Here is a 23,052-nt window from a genome sequence, read left to right as displayed (position 1 = left end):
ATCACCTGTTGTCTTCACTTATATCCTGTAGCTGTGACAGCAGCAGTGGATACAGTACATTAAATTTCATTTAAACTGTCCAGGTATTCCCACCCATATCCTTATCAACACCACTGGACTTTCCCCTCCTGCGCGGCCTGACAGGCTGGAGCTCCTCTCAACCACGGGCAACGTGATCAAAACTCTGCCAATCCGCTACTACCCTGAACGGCAGCCATACGGCCTGTGGAACATTACAGAGTTTATTCCACCCAATGAGGCCTTCTTCCTGCGAGTGACAGGATATGACCAGGATGGTTATCTGCTCCAACGAGTCTCAAGTGTGTCTTTCTCCAGTATTATACCAGGTCAGTGATGCTAGCAGTAAGTAGCTAGTGATGCTAGTAGTAAGTTGCCATGTAAAAATACATTTATGGGGTATTACTTAATTATTACTAGCTGATTTTATTTATCTCTCTTTCAGGTGCTCCAAAGGTGCAGATGCCAGCCACATCTCATGGTTACTACCTGCAGAGAGGAGTTGTTAACTGTCAGGTAGAGAGCCTGATCCCCTTCACCCTGCGCTTCACCAGGGATGGAAGACGTCTTGGTGTGGACCAACTTTTCAGGTGAACAAACACTGTGGAGGTGCTCATGTTTATATCAAGCACTACAGTTTGGTTCAGTCGATACGTGATGGGGATTTTGGCACACTTCCTGTCCGGGTATCGTTGTCCAGCTTTTAGAGGTTAGAGCTAGACAAGTGGGCAATCTGTGGATTAGCCAACAGAGAATCATCACTTCTGTGCAATAGTTGGGAAAAAGATACAACACGCCACAGCCTTCTCTCAAATAAAGCTTGTCTTCTCTTTGTAATAAACAGTCACATGTCAAGAAGAACAAACACCCAATGCTGGATGTCCACTGTCTTTCTCCTGTCAGCTGCACTCTTCTTTTTTGTGGAAGTAATTGCGGGTTAGGCTGTGACGCAGGAGTATGACTTCATGCTATTAATGTAGCTGATGCAGCTATCACCATCCAACCCACATACTCTGTCATGCAAATTCAAACCAGATTAAGATGCACTTTTCCACACTGCACCACTGAGCTGAACTACACTGTACCACTGGTGTACTGTGGTGAAGAAAGTAGGTTTGGATGAAGGGGAAAATGCAGAGACAACACAGCAAGAACACAAGGGAAAAGAAGGAACAACTTCATCCTGACGTGGCTGTAGGACTGGCTGTAAAGTGCATATCCCTGCACTACTTAGCAATATATCCCTCTTCTATATAATGTATTTTTGTCAAAAATTAATTTATGCATGCCGCACACATCTGGCAAACATCTGTCCCAGCCATCGTTTTAGCATTTCACTCAATTATTTCAGCAACATGTGGCCAGTCAGAACTGTACTCCACAAATTAACTGCTCCTCTACTCCCGTAGCAGGTTTGGAAGTGGAAAAAAAATCAGTCACGCAGCCATGTTCAAACTGCAGGGATCGCCCACCCCCAGGCCCACAGCTATCGCCAAGAGACATGCTGTACTGACCAGGACAATTACCTCTGTAGCTAATGACAAATAGTTTGTTAATTTTAAAAGATACTATACAACAATGCTAGTGTGGTAGTAGCAGATTTAAATAAATCAATGTTAAAATCAATAATAATATAAAAACAAATGTATTGAACTCTTTTCTTTCTCTAAATCTCCCGCGACACTTGATTCCAGTGAGTCTGACAATGCATCGTGGGAAATAGCCACGGTTAATCTAAAGGACGAGGGCTTCTACGAGTGTATTGCAGTCAGCAGTGCAGGAACTGGAAGAGCTCGCACCTTTCTGGATGTTTCAGGTATGTACACATACAGAATAGGTGACTACCATCATTTACCTCCTCCAACAGTGAGGCATAACTGGGCTGGGAATGTAGGTTATAGCCCAGGGAAGAAACTATTGTGTATTGACAATGTGGGAAACTGAGCAACAGTTGTGGAGGTTGGTGATTTCTGAGTGCTTTCTCAAGTATTTAGTATTTTTATTAGGATATTTATACTGCACCAAGTCCATTATAATCTTAGTTACGTGCAACAACATGCATACATGCATAAAACATTTAACAAAAGCATTCAGTATCATATCGAAATTAGCTAAAGTGAAACAAAAAAAGGCTGAATAAAGTGTTGACAGCAGTGAACTGTAGTTTGTGTTAATTAACAGTCTGTGTTGAGGTAACCCATAATGAGCCATGACTGTTATTATACTCAAAGTATAATGAGTGTTTGATTGATCTACTAATTTAAGGTTTCGTTATTATTAATGTTCTGTGTCGTTTTAAATAACACTTGAAGGACACTCCTGGACATTAAGACACAAAATACCTTGAGTGAAATGGTGCTTCAGGATTATGTTTCTGTCATGCTCAAGAGTTTTGTGCACACACATGCACACACACATCCATGTGCCCACATGGTGAGATTCTAAGTGCCCGTCAATTATGGTTTTACTCCGTCATGGTCTCTTGCTGTGGATCTCAAGCAGAGAACCTGTTTGATGGCTGATTTAATATAAGAGTATGGAACATTAGCTTCCCCTTTATGTATGTATAGTGTATGTGTCTCATTTGTAAAGTGTGGGTATGATGTAAAATGGAGGATTATATAAGATTTAATTATTAGGGTTTATTAGGGTTCCAGGTATGCTATGGCTCGGGTGCACAGCTCCAGCGCAACAGCAGAGTGTAACCACAACTATTCACTCGTAACCACAATAATAAATGCAGAACAATTTATGACTCTGTGAGCTGTATGTTTTTAAAGCTTTGAGCACACACCAAAGGGGATATATAGTGATTTATTCCTTGATTTCCATCACTGGGCAAAGTAAATGTATTTTGCCTTTTCCCGAAATTCTCTGTGGTGCATTTAGTTTTTTCAATCAGAACCCTTTTCCATGATGAGACACCAGAACTGACACCACATGAGTCCAAACAGAGTCAGCAAGTCTCCTTTTCAAAACTTTCATTAAAAAAAGGAAAGAAGAGAGCCTCTGCTTTGTGGAACGCACTGGAACACCATCAACCTGAATGATGCCAAGCAGCAGGAAAGACGGTGGTGTGCGGAGAAAAAAAAAGAGAGTGAGAGGTGGTTGAAAGACCCTTTTTGAAATAGTAGAAGGATCTGTTTAATGTTTGATTTTAACCTCGGCACTGCGGCTAACACTCCAAAGATGCATATGTGACGGTTTGTCCAACTGTTACCACTTATCACGTCTCTAAAAGGAGAGGACATTAATATTCCTCAGCCACAGCTTTGTTAGTGGGCCAGCTATATTCTCTACAGAAGGAAAGGCTCTCACATAGTACGTACATGAAAGCTGTTCATCTGCCAAATGTATGTCATCCTAATCTCACGGAGCCAAACCCTCTGCATCGGCTTTGAGTGTTTGATGATCAACATGGGCTAAATCCTTGATTCACATAATTTTACAATTTCACATTTTTTTTGTGTCATTCTCTTTTAGTCATATCTGAGCAGCTGTCAAGGGCATGAAGTGAGACAGCTTCTCACAATGTGTGATTAAAAGTTTTGTTTTTGTATTTTTTAGGAATAAAGATAAATATTTAGGTAAAAAATCTGCTGAGACTGAGTAGACTTGAATTAGGAAACCTGTATGGGGTGTAATGCTGTGTCTCATGTCTAAAAAAATAATACTTCATGTCCAGGTGTTTGCTCTGAACTCCTGTTCTTTCTTAATGATGCAAACTTTCTGGCCGCTGACCACAACATTATGTCCTCATTCTGCAGAGCCGCCTCCAGCCATCACAGTCGAGGGAAATGTAACCTCCATCCCTGGCTCCCGCGCCGTCCTCACCTGCCACGTTGTTAGCACAGTCAACTTCAACCTCACCTGGCTGAGAGGGGGTCAGGTTGCCCGTCTGGATTCCAAGGTGCAGGTCCTGACCAACCTCTCGCTGCAGGTGTCCCCTGTGACTCCAGACCACGCTGGCTGGTACGAGTGCATTGCTATGAACGAAGGAGGGGTGACTGCAGAGCGAGTTTACCTCAGTGTGCAAGGTGAGTGGGAGAGTATGTTAGTTTGTGTTTGGCTCTGTGAGGGTGCAGAGAAAATTGATATTGGAAGTTTTCAGAAACAGGGCCTTTAAAGCAGCAGTTGAACTAATGATGTAAATATGAATGTTTTATTTCCACATACAGTAGTGTTCAAAAGCCAAAATTAGATGTGTTATAATGACTATATATACACATCTCTCTACATTTTCATGAGAATACAACCTGAAAATATGTATGCAGTGTATGCTTCTACAGGCAGAAGTGTCAAGTATTTAGTGTGACCTTCCCTTACACTTGAGCAAAGACAGGCTCCTGACTCTCTGAGGTTTGACCATTACACACACATGTTGGAAAATTGCGAATATATATGATCAAATTTTAGTCACATCATTTTGACAGATATCAAGTCATAATTTAGTATGAGCAAGGTCAACAACAAAGTTACTGGTGGCAGACTTTAGCACGGTACAGTTTGTTTATGTATTTGTGTGACTTCACCCTTGGTATGTGTGCCCTGACATTTTCTGTGTGTTTAAACCATGGGAGAGCATGGATTTTGGCAAGCAAAACCTCCTTCCCAAATAAAAGATCTTCTCCCATGTGCCGCCACCTCCCCTGCTCCCTATAATTCACCCTAATTCTTTCTGGGACGTGTGAAAATGATTTACGTCTGTCTCTTAGGCAGTTTTCCATCTCTGAACAGCTCTGATAATCATGTTCCTAACACTTCACTGAGCATGAATTTGGAGTAGTCATATGTCAGACCCACAGAGTGTTCTTGTTCCTGTCCACATAAATGGCAGCCAATCCAGATCTGCTAACCCACCATTCAGACAGAACCTGTTGAGGTAAAGACATTGAAGCAACAAGTAAGAGGGAAAAAAACACCTAATCCAATTTGCATCCACTCCTATATTTGATGTGGAGTTAAGACTTGAGACAGACTTCATACGTATGCGGTTTATTGTCACCTATATTCCTCCTTGTTTGTTTTACCTGGTTTTAATGCTTTGATGCAAAACTTTTTTTACACTTTACAGGGGTGAATTAGTGAGTAGTACATCATGAGTTTAACTGGGATTAAACTGTTGTCATTGAAAGGCAAACCTCTGTGACATGGCCTGAAAAGTTGCCAGTTAAATACCAGTGCTGCAGGCTGGTTTGCAGAGGAAGTCTGTCATTTGGCTCGCTTCACTGATTGATAAGTTGCACCGTTCACCCTAAAAGGTTTTCCTGATGTTATCTGTATATTTAAAATGTACTTTTAATTCTTCACCTTTATGCCTCCTTTATATATCACTGTCAGTTTTCTTTTTCTTTTTTTAAATTCTTTTTAACCCCATTTCTTACTGTTTTTTTAAAATATATTTTTTCTAACAGCTGTTAGAAAGCCCTGCGGGGTTTCCTACTGGTCAGCCCCATCATAGTCATTAGTTTCACTTTGAAGTGAGTCAAGTCTGCTGACATCTTACAGCACTTGTCCAGAAACTTGTGGAACAGAGTGCATGTCCACACTGAGCCAGTGAAATTTCCCTTTCTTTTCAATTTTCAGCTCGCGTCCAAGTTAACCACACAAAGCCATGAACCTACATTCATAGAGAGAGACAACTTTGCAGTTTTAAAGTATGTGATCTCATAACCCCTCGGTTATATTGTCTGATGACGAATTAGCATCTGGGGACAAGGGACAGTATTTTGTAGATTCCTGTGTAGACAGCTGATATCTGGGCCAAGACTTCTGTTTTCCGTTTGCTACTTACGGTCCAAAAGAGCGGCGTGAAATGACCAGATTTCTTTTCTCACAACAAATGAATTTTTGGTTTGAAAACTCTATTCTGCATAGATTAAGAAAGCAGATAGCTGATGTATTTCTGTTAATGGGTTCCATCTCTCTTATTCTCCACAAGGACACAAACCAGAAATGGAAACCACAAGGATTAAGTTCCTGAAATCCTGTCCCTCTCCTACCGGCTCTGCATGTTCACATGCAGGATGTGTTTGTACAGATTATAAAATACGTAATCTCACCACAGTAGCACATGAGTGTTTGGTTAAGCATTTAATCAAATCACTCTTCTTTTTTCCTGCTTGTTCAGTTGATGGAGCCAACTAGATTTGGAGTGTGTTTGCGAGAAAGTCTTTGCATTTTTCACCACATGTTGGATGCGATGCTGTGTTTGGTCGTTTTCCAACAAAGGTTATCTGTAGGAGTAACTAAGTAACTGTTTTATTGCTGTTTCGTTTGTTACACTGTCTTAATGAAAATGGCCTAAACATGCACATTGTTGACAGCATTTTCAAAGTTGGCGTGTGCTTGATTGTGGATTGAGTCTAACATGGTGGTTTCCCAAGAGTTTTCTGAAAGAGTTGAAAAGTAGAGTTGAGTGAGAAAGGAAAGATGGTGATGAAGGGACAGATAAAGACAGGCTTCTTCTTCTTTAAGGCTGTTGCTGAGTCAGGGAAGAGGAATGTGTCTTCCCTCTTAGGCACCTCCTTTGTGCTGAACTCTGAGGTGTCCTTGCCCCCGTGGGGCATGGTGACCTTGCAGGAGAGAGAGGCTTGGTTGAGCTTTAAAAGGACAGTGACTCTGCAGTCCCCTTCGACGTCCTTCCTTTTGACCTTGTGTGTGGTTTGTGATCAGCCTCAGGCGCCACAAAGGTAAAGATTAAGTTGAGTGGCAAGTTAAGGTATTTCAATTTGTTCTCAGGGTTGTAATATATCAAAAGAAATTCCTTTAAATACAATGACAGCTTCTGGCAAAATGTGCTGTAGATCGTTTGAAAATGCGGCATCACTGTTGATTGAAGTGGAAACATCAGCACAAGACTATACATTCCTTCGTACCTGTGTGTGTCTATTCAAACGTTTGAAGCTGTGACTGCTGCTCGGGAAAGGTCTGGAGATCATTTTAGCTGTGGGAATATGGCATAGAAAACAAACACTTCACGGGGTGAGTTACAAATCATAAATCAATTGGAAAATCTCCCAAGACTCCTCCATATCCCAGAGTCTGGATTCAATATCCATCCATGTTTTACCAGGAGAGAAGAAATGAGGGTGAAAAATATCAGTTTAAATTCACTCATATCACCATTAAATTGGTTGTATGACCATGTAGAAAAAGCTCTTAATGATCCTTTTCAAAACTTAGAAGATCAAACCAACTTTTACAAACCTCAACTAATATAACTTTAAAGAAACAGTGGCTAACTGAATGACGTGTTGAATAATCAGCAGATTCTTTGGTATTTTTTATCATTCCGCTTTCTTTCTGTTTTCCTCCAGAGGTGCCGAGGGCTTCTGTCGAGCCTCAGATTCAAACCTTTATAAGAGGAGATGAAGTGAGGATCAGGTGCTCAGCCAGCGGGTACCCTCCACCCCGTCTGGTCTGGACCCACAATGACATGTTCATCATGGCCTCCAGCAGGTATGTAATAAAACATAAATCTCCTTTTACATAAATCTGTTTTTTGTCATTCTACAAAGTGTGCATGTGAAAGTTTTGGATATTTGGTACTTTGGTGCAACTTCAAGAAAGATGGAAACCATTGTGTGTGTAAAAGTGTGTTTTCTAATACATTAACAAACTAGAATCAGGACTTTTCTAGTCTGCTTTTCATGTCTGCCTTCTGTTTCACTGAACTATGCATGTTTAGACACAGGCTGACCCCTGATGGCACACTGATTATAAGAAACATGGAGCAGAAGGATGGAGGCGTGTACAGCTGTTTAGCCAGCAACCTGGCTGGAACGGACTCAATGACGTCCACTCTCACTTACATTGGTGAGTGACACGATGCTCACACAGTGGACTGTATGTCGTGTGACATCCACTTTCACACAGGATTAGCTTCACTTGTTGCACCATGTGGTCTCTGTTGTGATTGTAATCTGTACTGCGTCCACAGAATCCCCTGTGGTGACTGTGGCATTAAGTGAGATACTGATCGGCATTGGAGAAAGCACAGTTATGGCCTGCTCAGCCTCTGGAGTCCCTCACCCTGAGATCTGGTGGTACAAAGGTAAAAGCAAAGCTGAATTCAATCTAAAACAAACACAAGTTTATATCAAACAAGTTTGAATAGTTTTTAGTTTAACTTGCTCATAAAGATAACACTTGTTGCTTTGAAATACTAGGTGATGTTCAGCTACATCCATCATCCCTCATGGACATGGACACACTGGTAGGGACGCTAACCATCAAGGAGACTCAGATGGTAGATGCTGGAGATTACAGCTGTGTGGCTGTCAATTCTGCTGGCACCTCATCAGCAAAGATCTCCCTTGATGTAGGAGGTGAGAGCTGAACAGTAACATCTTGTTTAAGTGACATAAAGAACCTGTAAGTCTAAGTCAATCCTTAAATAGGATTTAATCTCTCTCTCTCTGTTAGCTTTTAGCAGCTAGCTGGGATTCCCACAGGGAAGTCATATACGTAGCTGTGAATCTCCGTTTTCTGAGATAAATGTCTGTGACCTCAAACATTGTCTTTAGTATACAGTATGTTTTGTCAGAAGGATACAGAAGGATATTTTTTCTCTTCATTATAGTAAATGATCATTTTCAGTTAGCAAGGTGGCAAGGTGGAGTTACAGAGAACCCAAGCACACAATTTACAATGGAGATGAATGCAGACCTGTTGTAATTATTTTGTTAGTATTCATTCATTCATTCATTCATTGTCTGCCACTTTATCCTCCACATGAGACTTTACAGGGAAGATGGAGCTAATCCCAGCTGACATGGGGCAAATGGCGGCGTACACCCTGGACTGTTTGCTAGTCTATTCACTCTCCCACTCACACCTACAGACAATTTAGATTGTCCAATTAACCTCTTCATGTTCTTTGGACTGTGGGAGGAAACAGAGAAATATCCAGAGAAAATCCACCAAACCAGTGATCATCTTGCTGTGAGGCAACAGTGCTATGCCGATGTGTGACCCCGTGTTATAAACTAATCCAAGCCTACATGATGCACTTGATGATGGATGAGTTTCCTATAAATGTTTTGACCCTTACGGACTTTAACCTTGACCTCTCTAGCTGCACCCAAGTTCACTCGAGAGCCATCAGATGTGGCAGCAGACATCGGCTCCAATGTGAGCCTACTGTGTCACACACAAGGTTATCCAGAACCAGAGGTCACCTGGCGAAGAGAGGATGGACTGGCTCTCTTCAATATGTCCCGCACACACGGCACAGTCACAAAGAGCAGGGAAGGCCTACATATTACCAGTGAGTACATCAGTGAGTTAATTGTATATACATTAAATACAACAAACATAAGTTGTTTTATGCTATATTTTTCCTCTTCCTATCAGACCTGTGGGTGGAGGATGAGACGGTGTATATCTGTGAGGCACAAAACCACTTTGGCAGGATCCAGACCCAGGCCAGCATCACCGTGACTGGACTGGGTAAGAACACAGATTAAAATGTAATGAAAATTGCAAAGGCAGTAGCTTTCAGATCCAAGATACCTGCAGTTGGAAATATGAATCATTAAATACATTGTGTAATGGATCAGATTTGGATCTGATTTGAATCAGATTTAAACAATGTAGCTGATAATCTGAACATAGATTTGGTATCAAGTACTCGCTGTGTGATTATGGAAAATAAAAAACATAGATGAACTAAAACCTGTAGAAAGACTAGTTATACCTTTGTGTATGTCTTTGTGCATGTGTTTGTGTGTATGTGTAAGTGTGTGTGTTTCAGTCGTAGCACAGGAGTGTGATTTCATTAGCACATTTCCAGTGGGTGTGTTTGAACACATGTGCCTTGTTAAACCACTGTTTCTGTTTCACTGTTGCTCTACAGTGGAAACAAACTGAGTACTTATATGTAGGCCAAAGGTTACAAGGCGCTGACCCACCCAGATGACATTCATATATTACTGCCCCACTGCCCCATTTCCCTGCTGACACTGTTGTCGAGACGTACACACCCAAAAGCAGAAGGATGTGCACAGTAGTGGGGTTTCTTTGGGATGATTTGTCTGCATGTTTGTGTGTGTGTGTGTGTGTGTGTGTGTGTGCATGAGCTGGTGTTGTCAGGCCATTCAGGGTGGTCAATGAATTATCATAGTCATCACCCATATGTCTTTCACAGCCCACCCAGATGACATCACAATTGCCACAGCCAAACTATCTGCACAAAAGTGATATAATTTCTTTTATAATGCTGTATTGTTACTGTGTTTATGGCAACCAAACTTCCCCCATTCATCATAAAGGGACACATGCTGACTGTATTAACATATGGACCAAGGACTTTGATATTGAATATTAAATATTGGTCTTGTCTTCTGCAATTTATGACAGAAAAACACATGTGAAATTTGACTAACAGACTCTTTTGAGTGGTGTTTATCTTGATCGTGTGTTTATCTTTTGGTTTCTGTATGTTTTTTGTATCACAAAATTAAATAGCTTTAAATGTGATCATTTTTTCTGACATTACTGTTTATTTTCATCAGTGTTGCCTGTTATTGCGAGGAGTCCAGCTGTGCTCAGCGTGATCGAGAACCAGCAGCTGACTCTGCCTTGTGTGCTATTGGCTGGAAACCCACTGCCAGAGAGCCAATGGCTACATAACTACGGCTTGGTGAGCACTGGCGCCCATGGCTAAATTTGCAATATGTGAGTAGGACAAGCATGCTTTAATTTAAAACTTTTTGAACTTTTACAATCTGCCAGGTGACGTCAGACCAGTATGTGACAGTGAGGAGAGACGGCAGTCTGCATATTGAAAGAGTCCAGCTGGATGATGCGGGTGACTTCACCTGTTTGGCGGAAAACGTCGTTGGGGCCACAAACCACACCACCACTGTCAACGTTTATGGTAATGTACACAAAACTGCCCACATTCATATTCATGAAAATGTTAAAAATTCAGTAAACCTCTTAAAGTAAGTAATACAGGGCATTATTTTAGATTTTTGACTCACAAGCGCCCCCACAGTTGCCGAGTGTAAATACCACTCACACCGCGACACGCCTCCTACTCCACCTTCACAAAGTCTACTCTTGTTTTGTCTTTTGCTTGAACGGACTCTCTTTTTCGTTTCTTCGCTTCTTCTGAAAGTCTCCTCTTCGGTTTCCCTGGCTCTGCCAGGCGTTCTCCTTGTCTACATGCTGTGTACCATAAAGCGGAATGCCCGCACATGCGCACTAGGAGGAGAGGAAGAGAGGCTAAAGAAACAGCCAAAGTAGAAAAATGTGACGTTGTAGAAACGATAGAGGGATTTACATCACATCTCCAGTCCATAACACACTCAGATTATTATGATGGATTTTTGTTAAGGTACAAATTTTGCCCTGTTTTACTTTAAAGTACTTTAAGGTAAATTCTATCACTTTGGTGCTCAAGTTCTCTCATGAAAGAGTTCATACCTCCTATTGAAATGTATGCTTTTCATTTGCATGAATGAAAACACATCACATGAATACCCTGAAATGGTTGTAAATTGCTGTTAGAACAAAGAGAATTAGAGGACAAAAAGTTTGCGTTCCAGTTCCAGTGCAGGTAACTGTGGTGATAGTTTTCACTGCCTCCTTCATTTATAATGTAAAATGTCCTTGAATAGAATAGAGTTAATATTTGCAGTGTGGGTATCTGCAAATTCCTGAGCACAGTGAGAAGGAAAATGTGTTCTTCACTTATTCTCAGTCGTTGCCAGAATCTACCAACTTTAAATGTGTCCTCAGCAAACTTCCTGCTCAACAAGTGCCTGAAATTAGGTCAATGATTCTCAGATGTACATACACAGTGCACTGGATATTTACACTAAGTAGTGGGTGTTTAGTTCACTGTACCATTACATACATTTCAGGAAAAAAACCTTTCTATACATTCTACAATAGAAAGGCTGCAGGAATGAGAGCAACATTCAACAAAGGCTTTTATTGTGTGCACTCGGATTGACTCTGCTGTTAAGACTCATCTTTCATCTTCTCTGCAGATTATAAGAGAAGATTTGAGAACAAGCCAGAGAGCAATTGTGAAATAATTGTTCAGAGTGCTCTGTGTTCACTTAGGCTTTCTCTAGATGCTTCTAAGACACATAAAATTGAGACAAAATTCTTCTTTTAATGCTCCATTTCTTGTGTTCACAGTGATTCCTACCATTCAGTATGGCCCTCAAGTTTTCAGCACTGTTGAGGGAACTCCCATCTCTCTGCCCTGCCGTGCCAGTGGAGTCCCCTCTCCAGACATCACCTGGGCCAAGGTCTGTCTTCACTTTATTTCTTGATGTAGAAAGGCCAGTGAGCAGTTTCTTTTTTTGTAGCCAGATTTTATAAGAGGTAAATAAAAAAAAAACATAAGAAACAGGCATGAACGTGCCAAAGGGCCAAATTTACACCAGCCATAATAATTTACATTGCATCATATCCTGGTCAGACATCCAAAAGACATTTCATCAGCCCTTTAATGACTCACAAAAATTCACAATGCAGTTTTTTTTGCAGTTTCTGTCACTAACTGGGTTGTGAACAAATTCCTCCTAGTAGAATATTATAGGATAAGGTTTTTTTTTTTCCTTTTTTTTTTAATGCGTGTATAATGTACTATGAGCCTGGTTGTATATGCGTGTTGACAGCCCCTCCCTCTTTGCCATCCCTTGGCCTCTCTGAGTTGTAAAAGCATTGCTGTTTAAGCGAACAGTGCTGCAGGGACACATGAAACTAGACCCTGCTAAGTCATGAACCAGATGTTAAAATGAGATTCCCTCTGATTTTGTTTGCTGTTCTCTGTAAAATTGATCAAGTTGTGTCAGGTATTTCACTCCAGATGCTAAAGGACAGTCCAGATATGACACATATAAACATTAACATTTTATTCACAGCAGTGAATCAAATCAATTCAAGTATGCTTAGTTAACACCCTTTCTGGTTTTAAATCTCTCATAGTCAGGATGTCAAATGTTATAAAATAATAGACTTAATGAAATAAGTTGTGGCCCTGCTGTGATTTCCTTTTTTTTTATTTTTTTGTAGGGTGGGAAGCTGCTGTATTTGGGTGGTCCGGACTTCTCACTTGACTCTGACGGCAGCCTGCACATCACCTCCCCTTCTGGAAATGAGACTGGAGAGTTCATCTGCACAGCTACTAATGCTGCCGGCTACGCCTCCAGGAAGGTCCAGCTCACTGTCTATGGTGAGCCAACCCAACCAAACTAAAAGCTGGTTTAAAAGAAAGAAGAATTTCATATCCCAAATCAAGTCAAATCATGTCAACTTTATTTTTAGAGCACATTTAAAAACAACCGAGGTTGACCAAAGTGCTTCACAGCAACGTAAAAGGTTTAAAACATAAAAATCAATAAAAAAGTAAAACAGTAAAATAGTAACATAATAAAATTGCAAAATGGTAAACTCTAGGTAGAAGTGTCCGGGTTGACTGTTCTTATCCACACAGATACAGATTATTACTAAATGCAGTCTTATTCTACATGATGACAGCATTATAATCATTACCAGCCAAACAAGTGTAATATAATAGCTAATGTAATGATCACATGTGCTGGTTCTGTGTTTGTCTGTTCAGTACGTCCTAGGTCCAACGTCAACGGTGCTGGAGTCTCAACAGAGCCACTGAGGATGTCAGTGATTGAGGGAGAGGATGCTCTATTGCCCTGTGAGGTCCACAGTGTCCCACCTCCCACCATCAGCTGGGCCAAAGAGAGGCAGCTCATCTCCCCGTTCTCTCCCAGGTAAGCCACACAGATGTACTGTATGTGACTAGACACAAAGCCTGGTGTTTCCCTTCTGTCATTCTTACAACTCATGATCATTTTTAATTTTCCAGTAAACTAACATTTTCCACAATTTTAAACAGAGCCCCACCATAGTTGTACATTTCTGTTTAATCTACAAGATTATAACCAAAGTTTTGGCAAAATCCTATTATCTTGGCAATGATCTTTAAGTGAGAGACACTAAAACAAACTCCGCGCTGTCTGGATCGCTGTGCTGTGCTCTGTGTTTGTGGACTGTTCACAGCCTCGGGGTGTAGTTTGTGGTTTTTGTAAGATCACTGGGTAAACACACTCCTCTCTATGATCTGTTGTACCTACTTTGCACCTCCCATGGCAGATGTAATTGTGGTCAGTGGTGGATTAGTAAGAATTATTGGAGTATGTGTTTACTGTAATAACCCAATAAGTCACGATGTGGAAAAACTGTGAGTGTGTGCTTGTTTTTCCTTTGCATGCTTAGCGAGAGCTTTTACACTCAAACTGTATCATTGCCTTGAAGTTGAATTTATTGTTTTGTGTGTGTGTGTGTGTGTGTGTTCCAGACACACTCAGCTTGCCTCAGGCTCTATGAAGATATTGGAGACCAGAGTCTCAGACAGTGGACTATATGTGTGTGTTGCCTCCAACATCGCTGGAAATCTCACAAAGTCTTTTGAGCTGAGTGTTTTAGGTACGTTCTCCCAGGGAATCATGTAGGTGTGCGGCAAAATGGCTGGAACATCCCTCAATGACCTCAATGACCTGTATGAGGACAAGTCTTTGAAAAAAGCCAGGGTGATGTTGGCTGATCTGAGCAAGCCATGACATTTGTAGTTCAGGTTGCTGCTCTCAGATACAATGTGCCATGTGCAGAACCACCAGATTAAAATGGTCAAAATGACTCTCTGTAACTGTAAATTGTGGTTTGTTGTCTCTATGTTTAAAGAATATTGAACTTTGGCACTTTGCAAGATCACAAATGTTATCAAAGGAGCAAAAGGAATTTTATAATAAAGAGTGGATCACATCATGGTATGAGGCACTGAAAACTAATAAACTGAGTCTGTGTTTTTACAGTGCCCCCCAGTATACAGGCTGGTCCAAAAGTAATTAAGGTACAGGTGGGCTACCCTGTGGAGTTGCCCTGTGTCGTGCGAGGAGTTCCACTCCCGACTCTGACCTGGACTAAGGATGGCAACGTTTATCCAGTGTCTCATGACGGCAGTCTAGCACTGAGAAGTGTGGGACTGGATGATGAAGGAACGTACACCTGCACGGCCACTAACACAGCTGGCAACGACGAGGCACGAGTTCAGCTTCTAGTGCAAGGTTGGTTTAATGTCCGACCCTTCTGCGGTGATAAGCTGTTTTTTACAGATGTTTAAATGGTGTCAGGGTGTTAGAATTGTGCATATCTTTTAAAGGGGGTGTGTGTAAAACTATGCATGCCAATAACATGACCTGATATTCCACAAGCCGTCACATTTTTTACTTGAAATCAGGTCAGATTATTTGCCTCAGGTAAACATCAGTGGCTGAATTCTGCCCACTGTTCCTGAAGCATTGAGTAGCAAGTTGTGAGAGAGTCATAGTTTTTGTAGGAGTCTGCCAACACTGACTCCAAAAGAAACCTCTCAAAAGTATAAAAAGCAAAAGAAAGTATTATCAAGCAAAGCCCATTGGGCCAAACAGCAAAATTGCCAATGTTGCTGTAGTTACTTCATCAGTGTTGATCTTGTCCTTGAGTAAAATATTCCAGCCTCCTCTGTCACAGTTTTGGCCAGAGTGCATGTCGCATACACTGTCAGTAGCCCCCACAAGGGTGAGCATAGTGATGAGGCTGCAATTATGGCCAAACATATCACTAAGAACAAGCTTTTGCGATTTACATTCAGCCCCTTTTAAGGTAAATGAAACCAAAATGTACAATATGTGTTGCTGAGTTTGTAGTTTTTATAGTTGATGTTGATGTTTTTAGATACATCCACATGTGTTTCAGTTGCTTTGTTGTATTTGTTTGTGATTGATTGTTTGTTCCTTCAGTGCCCCCTGTGGTAGAGGTACTGGAGCCACCCTTCAACAGTCCACTGCAGGAGAGAGTCGCAAACCAGCAAATTGCCTTCCCTTGTCCTGCCAAAGGTATGGTCATACTAGAAATCATTCATAGTTGTACATTTCTATCAAAAGTAACATGGGGAAATATCAAGTTTAAAGAACATACCAATGTTCTCCTTTACAATTTTGATGTGGGTTTCTTGTTCTTTATTTTCCCTGCCAACACTTTTCTTTTCTGACAGGCCTTCCCAAGCCTGTGATTCGGTGGTTGCGTAACGGTCAGGAACTGACTGGTAATGAGCCTGGTGTGTCCATCCTGGAGGACGGTACGCTGCTGATTCTGTCTGCTGTGTCACCGCTGGACAACGGAGAGTACACCTGTGCTGCTGTCAATGACGCAGGATCCACTGAGAGGAAATACCAGCTCAAAGTCAATGGTGATTGATTGGTTTATTAAGTCATTTGCCAGCAAATCAATGGTCCCTTTAATGAAAAGTTATATGTAATTTTAACTTTTGACACGTTTGCAGTGCCCCCAGATTTTCATAGCGGTGAGACACCGGGCAACGTCACGGTGGTCCTGAGTCAGCCAACCAGCTTGGTGTGTGATGTCACAGGAAGTCCAACCCCTGTTATCACCTGGTACAAGGATGATTCTCCTGTAGGTGAAACCTCTCTGAATATGTTTCCATCCATCCATCCATCCATTATAGCTTCTCCTTTGATGGTCTTAGAGAGTTGGAGTCAATCTTAGCTGACTTGGCAAGTGGCAGGCTTAAAAATGTACAATATTTAGTGTGAAATTGTCATTTCATATTTCCATTTTTATCCTATCCTGTTTGTTCTTCCTTTCATTCATGTATGCAAATCATGTACATACACACCAACAACAGAAACAGATAAATAACAAAGTAAATCTGCTGTGACCAATATCATAATTCTCCAACTATTCATCCTCAAATAATCCCTCAAGATGGGAAAACAATGGCTACCATAACTCAAAATTATGCCCCTACCATAAATATTTCTCATGAGTCAGTTTGGTTATTTGGCTAAATAACATGTTGAAATAAGGATCTTTTAAAAGGTCGATAAACACATTACAGATACAGTCAGAAAACATGCTGCTTTATAATTTGCATAATTTATACTTAAACTGTGGTCTAGTTCCATGAGTCATCTACATGAATAAAAGAGAATGAGAAATTATGATTTCATTTATCTCTTCTTGTGAAGACTAAATGAGTGGAGACTGTAAACATCTGTGGTCCCTGTTGTGTAGAGCCTCAAAACTGTAATGACACAATAATTATGATGAATAGATATGAAAGCCTTTGCACACAATTTCCTGTAACAGCCCACTAAGTTGGCTGCTTTCTCTTCTCTTCATTAATTTTTCCTACAAGGCACGGATGGGAATATAGGAGCACTTACTTTAATCTGCTAATTGCAAGTAATCTAAAATGCTTTGCTCCTACACTTCTTACTGTTAAGTGTGTATTTGCCTCTCAGACAGCCGTTGTTTGTAAGTTATGCACAAATTATATGTTGCAGCTTTTTTTTGTTTTTGATCCTTGTGGGTGATTTCTTACACCGTGATTTACAGTATGTCCCAGGTTTTCTCAGGTTTTGCTGTTTTTATTTACGTTAATTCAGGTAGTCGCTGGTAACACCATCCAGATACTTGATATGGGGAAAACCCTGAGGCTGCTGAAGTCAGACATGGCAGATGCAGGCAGCTACAGCTGTATAGCGATTAACATCGCTGGCAGCAAAGAAAAAGATTTTTTCTTGGATGTTCTGGGTGAGTAATTTTCTAAAGCAACTCCAAGTATTATAAGAAAAGTGGTCAGTGCAGACTGGGTACACACCATTAATACCACATTAAAGCTTTAAACCATTTAATACGTCAGAAAATGACAATTTCTTCCTTTGTGTCGCAGTCCCACCGACCATTGTAGGGTCGGGCCCTCTTCGAGATGTTTCAGCCATTCTCAAACAGGAGATCAGTCTTGAGTGTAAGGTGCAGGGTGTGCCCTTTCCCACAATCCAGTGGTACAAGGACAGGAAGTAAGTGTGTGGATTATCACAGAAGACCAAAAGACATGGATAAAACATTCACTCTTTAAACCACCCAACTCCTCCTCCTTCACATTTATTACCTCTCTCCAGGCTAGTGTTTCTTGGAGATCCAAATCTGGAGGTCACAAGCGGAGGTCAGGTTCTGAGGATAAAAAGTGCCCGTCTTGGGGACCAGGCTCGGTACCAGTGTACAGCCATGAATACAGCTGGGAAACAGTCCAAGGACTTCAACCTCAGTGTCTATGGTGAGGGCATTTGGGGAAAAAGTCACATATGTCTCAGTACAGCTCAACCTTCAGTTTAAAATGAATGTTTATTTTCTTTACATTGTTGTTGCAGTGCCCCCTTCCATTAAAGGTAGTAACTTAACCACAGAGGTCACCACCCTGGTGGACACAGCAGTGTCACTGGAGTGTGAGGCGCGTGGCGTGCCCACTCCCACCATCACCTGGTACCGAAACGGAGAGGCCATCCTCTCCAACCGACAAGCTCAGTACATAGAGCGAGGCCGCTACCTGAAGATCCCTCGTACACAGGCGTCAGATGCCGGACTGTACACCTGCAAGGTGACCAGTGTGGCTGGGAGTGCTGAGAAGGCCCACAAGCTGGATATTTACTGTAAGAACCTCTGGCACTTTCCTAAACTGCACTGACTGTGTCCTCAGATCCAATCACAAAGCCACATTCAGTGATGGTTTGAGGACACATGTGACCACATCACTGAGCCGCATCAAGGCAATCCATCCTCAGGACAGGAGAGATTAGCCACACTATTAACATTGATCGTTGCGTCATTTATTATTTTTTTCTGATGGTTAAAACTTACTGTATTTCATTTTACATCAGAGTAAGTAAAGCTCTGATTCACTCGAGCTCTTCTCATCTTCTAAACACACCCACACACACACAAACAGGTGGACAGCTAACACATGTGGAAAATCAGACTTCGTGAAAACATAATTTTGTTCTTGCAAACACTCATGACGTCTGTGTGTATTTGAATAAAGGCCGATTTGCCGGATCTGATCATCACATATGTACACAGGCTCCACATGTGATCAGATCACAGAGGATAGGTGTTAATACTGTTTCTGAAAGAGGCCATAAAATCCAGAGCAGATGTTTAGTGCAATCAATTGTTCAAATGCTTCTTCGGAAGCCACTGATGTTTGTGTTTGCAACTCTTCTTGTTTCTGTTGCCGAGCTGCAAACCTCATTATTGTATAAAGCAGAGTTCTTTTTTTTTAACTCATACTAACATTTATAGCATTCAAAAATAATTTCATAAAGCTTTGGAAATAGTTTGTAAACAATTTAATAACCAGATTAAGATTGTTGATCCCTGTGAAGCAAAAAAGTGGATTTGAAGCTCAAGCAATTAGACATTTTTTTGGCTGATGATCATTATGATTTACTGTGATGTAGTACTCGAGACCGATTAAGTGCAGACCGATTTCTGCTTTCTCGGACTCGTCTCGGACTCGTTCCTTCAAAGACTCGGTCTTGACTCGGACTCAGACCACAGTGGGAGGAGAAGGACTCGTAATTTCAGACCGAGTCCTCCAGACCAACACATTTTTTTATGTTCATGTTATGTCCTAACTATGATTAAAAAAGTCAGGGTGGGCTTAACATGTTGATGACAGAGCAGCACTGTTGAAGCATTTTATAAAAATAGGCAGAAGAGGATGCATGTGGTAGGGATTTTTTTAATGATAGTAAAAGCATAGTCCATATTAAAACGTTAAGACTGCTCCTCTAAACAATTCCCAATCTAGCTTAGTCTGTAGGCCTAACTGTTGATTATTAACTGGGGTGATACTAAATCATGAATATGAAAACTGACATGTTTTTATGGTCTTGGTCTCGACTCGGTCTCGACTCCTAAAGGACTCGATCTCGACTTTGACTTGCTTCCTCAAAGACTCGGTCTTGACTCGGACTCGACCCTTCAAAGACTCAGTCTGTCTTGACTCGGACTCGGCATAGGCGGTCTCGTCCCCATCACTGATGATTTACATGACATGAGTCAAGCCAAAAAGTCCCCCAAGTGTTAATTCTGTTTGTTCTGTTTCTTTTGTAAACCCCCCCCTTCCCCCCAGTGCCTCCTACCATTGCAGGCGGGGATGATGGACCAACAGAGAGGACAGTGACACTCAGTAAGCCTCTGATCCTGGACTGCGAGGCTGGGGGACATCCTCCCCCTTCCCTTACATGGCTGAAGGATGGAGTTCCTGTGCGCGATGGTGAAAGTGTCCGTGTGCTGGAGCAGGGAAGAAAAATAGAAATCGTCTTGGCCACTGTTTCAGACTCGGGACGCTACGTCTGCGTGGCTACAAGCATCGCCGGGGAGAAGGAGGTCAAATATGACGTCAGAGTTTTAGGTAGGGAAACACAAGCACAAAAATGTTTTTGCACTGGTAGTGCAGTATTGGAACTATTATTATTGAATGCATTTTTACTTGTGTGCATGAAGGTTGTAGTTAGTCAAGTCCCTTAAAACTCTTTGCCTTTCCTCACTGTTCTTTCCACATTTATATGAATTGCAGGGCTGCCATTCTCGTTAGTTTTCATCTCTAATCCCATTCAATGTCCTCATAGTGTGTGTGTGAACAGCAGTTCAGCATTATCACCATCACCTCTGCTCCTGAAGACATTTTAAAATAAGGGTTAAAAGTTGATTCAGCCTTTGCCAACTGGAACACAAGAAACAGAAAGGATTACATGGACTGTTTTCAACATTTCATACATTATCTTAAGGCACTGAACACATGAAGGTAGAAACCTTTATAATATTATAATTTAAACAGAGAAAAAACTCCCCCAAGTGTCCCACTTTTGGCTGTTCCAAGTCAACCCACTCGTAGGATGTATGTAGCTCATTACGACACTTCATCCAGCTGCTCTGTATATGTGTAAGTGCACCGGCTGTATCCTGTGTTGTACTTTGATTAAATCTGTTTGTAGTCGCTCACTGACGTTAAGTCGTCTGACTCGTCATGGGTAAGTTATGACTGTGACAGCTGAGAAAATAGTGATCACCGTTGTTGGCAGGATTCGAACCTGCGCGGGGAGACCCCAATGGATTTCTAGTCCTTTTCTAGTCCATCGCCTTAACCACTCGGCCACAACAACCTGTGCTATAAATATCCCATCTCTGTTTGATTCTGCTGACGCAGGTTTTTGTCTTCACCACATGTGCATTCCTCATGGGAAGCCGGCACCTGCCAACTGACTGTGGCTCTGCAGAGGATAGTGTTTTTTCCCTTTTCCTTTTGTCAGAGCATTTGCTGATTTTCTCTTTTACACTTTCTCTGTCAAGCAGAAACAGGATGAATGGAAAAAAAAAAACTAAGAAAAACATTGGACTGAATTTTTTAAAGCTATATAAAAAGAAAAACAGAACTGTTTCATGTCATGAGTCAGCTCACTCTGACGTGGATTTCCTCTCTTAAATATTATAATCTGATTAACTGAAATATTTCCTCTTAGTTCCTCCTTTCATTGATGGAGCGGATGACGTGACTGACACCACAGTGATACTCAGCAGCCCCCTGGAGCTCGAGTGTGAAGCCACGGGAACTCCGGCACCTGTCATCACGTAAGATCTCAGGAACACACAAAACAGGCACATACACACTCGATGTGCACAAATATTCAATGTGAAAGCTATTGTTATTTTTTTTAGGTGGTATAAGAATGGAAAGCCGGTCAGACTGGGTGAAGGGTTGCGAGTTGCAGCCAGTGGACGACAGCTGATTGTGTCCCGTGCTCAAGTCTCTGACACGGCTCGTTTTCAGTGTGTGGCCACTAATGAAGCAGGGGACCATGAGAGGGACTTCAATGTGGTTGTCCATGGTAAAACACTTCAATGAAATTCAACAATTAATCATTATACACATTCTTATTGTAATAAACGTGATTTACACTTCACATGCAACCTGCAGGGACACTCCCACTCTGGGTAAATACCACTCTCTGTGTAATTTACGTCCTCCCTAAGTATATGTTGTAAAGTTTTTATAAGGAAATAAGTCACCATCATCTGCACCTCCCCAGTTCCCCCATCCATCCGTACCACTGGGCCTGCTGAACGCTCAGTGGTTCTCCACAAGCCTGTAAGCCTGGAGTGCATCTCCAGTGGTATTCCTCCTCCAAGCATTACCTGGATTAAAGACGGCCGACCAGTGGACACAACACAGGAGCACCTAAAGGTTGATTTATTAATATAATCTGATAAATCTATGTAGTATATAACAGCTTCAAGTTTTCAACATCCACCAAAAACTTCAACTGAGTTTTATTTAAATTATGATTAGTTAAATGAAGGATTGGTTGCATGTTGCTTCTCCATCACAACAAAAGAATCAAAACGTTGTTTTTTTCCAACGTCCTGTGACCTTAAAATGCAGCACAGAATCTTCTCTTCCACATTTATGAGTTTACAGTGTATTAAGTGTATATACGATGTATTACTCACATTCACGCTCCCATTCGAATATCTGTGTAGCTGGAGTCTGCCGGCAGAATACTGAGGGTCACAGACTCGAGAATGGAGGATTCTGGGAGATACACCTGCTTGGCCACCAATGCTGCCGGTGAAGCTCAACAGCACATTCGGCTCAGTGTCCATGGTAACTTAAACTTAAACACGTGTTCCCATCACATGTCTCTCTCATCTCCTTGACTCTGTCATATGTCTTCCTTCTCTCTTTGGCCTGTGTCAAGGGACCAGGCTGAGGCATGAGAATATCATCTACGAAATGTTTTTGCACGGTGTGTGTTACTGTGTGTTTGTGTCTTTCAGAGCCTCCCAGTATTCCCTTCTCTGGAGAGATTATCAACCAGACCATCCTGTCAGGCTTTTCCACTGAGCTTGAGTGCAAAGCCACAGGCAGCCCATTACCTGGTAAGACACCTCACAAACGTCTTCTTCTTGCATCCCGCAGTGTTAGATTCCCCTGACCACTGAGCTGGACCTGGTTGGTGCTTTCCTACAGGCGACTGCGCTTTCTTCCCACCGTCTCTCTTTCCAGTTGAATGCACAGCGTACAGTGTAAAGTTCAGTGCAGATAAGACGTTACATTCCAGTATAAATGAATACTTTTCCTGGCATGTG

The 23,052-nt window shown here is 41.7% G+C and overlaps 1 protein-coding gene and 1 non-coding gene across 3 annotated transcripts in view; one reads left to right on the top strand and one right to left on the bottom strand.

Moving 5' to 3' along the window:
• The window catches only part of hmcn1 (hemicentin 1), a 77,772-nt gene that overhangs the window by 25,441 nt on the left and 29,279 nt on the right, over positions 1-23,052 (top strand). For both annotated transcript variants that reach the window (XM_058638178.1, XM_058638177.1), the window contains exons 8-37: positions 84-347; positions 464-608; positions 1,713-1,834; positions 3,786-4,055; positions 7,338-7,479; positions 7,709-7,836; positions 7,961-8,074; positions 8,190-8,348; positions 9,098-9,289; positions 9,376-9,471; positions 10,536-10,663; positions 10,756-10,900; positions 12,175-12,287; positions 13,057-13,216; positions 13,607-13,772; positions 14,360-14,487; positions 14,874-15,125; positions 15,840-15,935; positions 16,094-16,288; positions 16,382-16,516; positions 17,512-17,655; positions 17,795-17,921; positions 18,024-18,178; positions 18,273-18,551; positions 20,036-20,317; positions 21,426-21,534; positions 21,622-21,791; positions 21,993-22,147; positions 22,444-22,567; positions 22,741-22,842. In XM_058638178.1, coding sequence (XP_058494161.1) covers positions 84-347; positions 464-608; positions 1,713-1,834; positions 3,786-4,055; positions 7,338-7,479; positions 7,709-7,836; positions 7,961-8,074; positions 8,190-8,348; positions 9,098-9,289; positions 9,376-9,471; positions 10,536-10,663; positions 10,756-10,900; positions 12,175-12,287; positions 13,057-13,216; positions 13,607-13,772; positions 14,360-14,487; positions 14,874-15,125; positions 15,840-15,935; positions 16,094-16,288; positions 16,382-16,516; positions 17,512-17,655; positions 17,795-17,921; positions 18,024-18,178; positions 18,273-18,551; positions 20,036-20,317; positions 21,426-21,534; positions 21,622-21,791; positions 21,993-22,147; positions 22,444-22,567; positions 22,741-22,842 — 4,797 coding nt within the window. The remainder of the gene's footprint in view (positions 1-83; positions 348-463; positions 609-1,712; positions 1,835-3,785; positions 4,056-7,337; positions 7,480-7,708; positions 7,837-7,960; positions 8,075-8,189; positions 8,349-9,097; positions 9,290-9,375; positions 9,472-10,535; positions 10,664-10,755; positions 10,901-12,174; positions 12,288-13,056; positions 13,217-13,606; positions 13,773-14,359; positions 14,488-14,873; positions 15,126-15,839; positions 15,936-16,093; positions 16,289-16,381; positions 16,517-17,511; positions 17,656-17,794; positions 17,922-18,023; positions 18,179-18,272; positions 18,552-20,035; positions 20,318-21,425; positions 21,535-21,621; positions 21,792-21,992; positions 22,148-22,443; positions 22,568-22,740; positions 22,843-23,052) is intronic.
• trnas-aga (transfer RNA serine (anticodon AGA)) lies at positions 20,976-21,068 on the bottom strand. The gene is given in 2 exon segments: positions 20,976-21,020; positions 21,032-21,068. It is a non-coding gene; the product is annotated as a tRNA-Ser (tRNA).

This window comes from Solea solea, chromosome 9 (genome assembly GCF_958295425.1).
Source record: "Solea solea chromosome 9, fSolSol10.1, whole genome shotgun sequence".
Classification (NCBI taxonomy): Eukaryota; Metazoa; Chordata; class Actinopteri; order Pleuronectiformes; family Soleidae; genus Solea; species Solea solea.
This window is presented reverse-complemented; position numbering and strand designations above follow the sequence as displayed.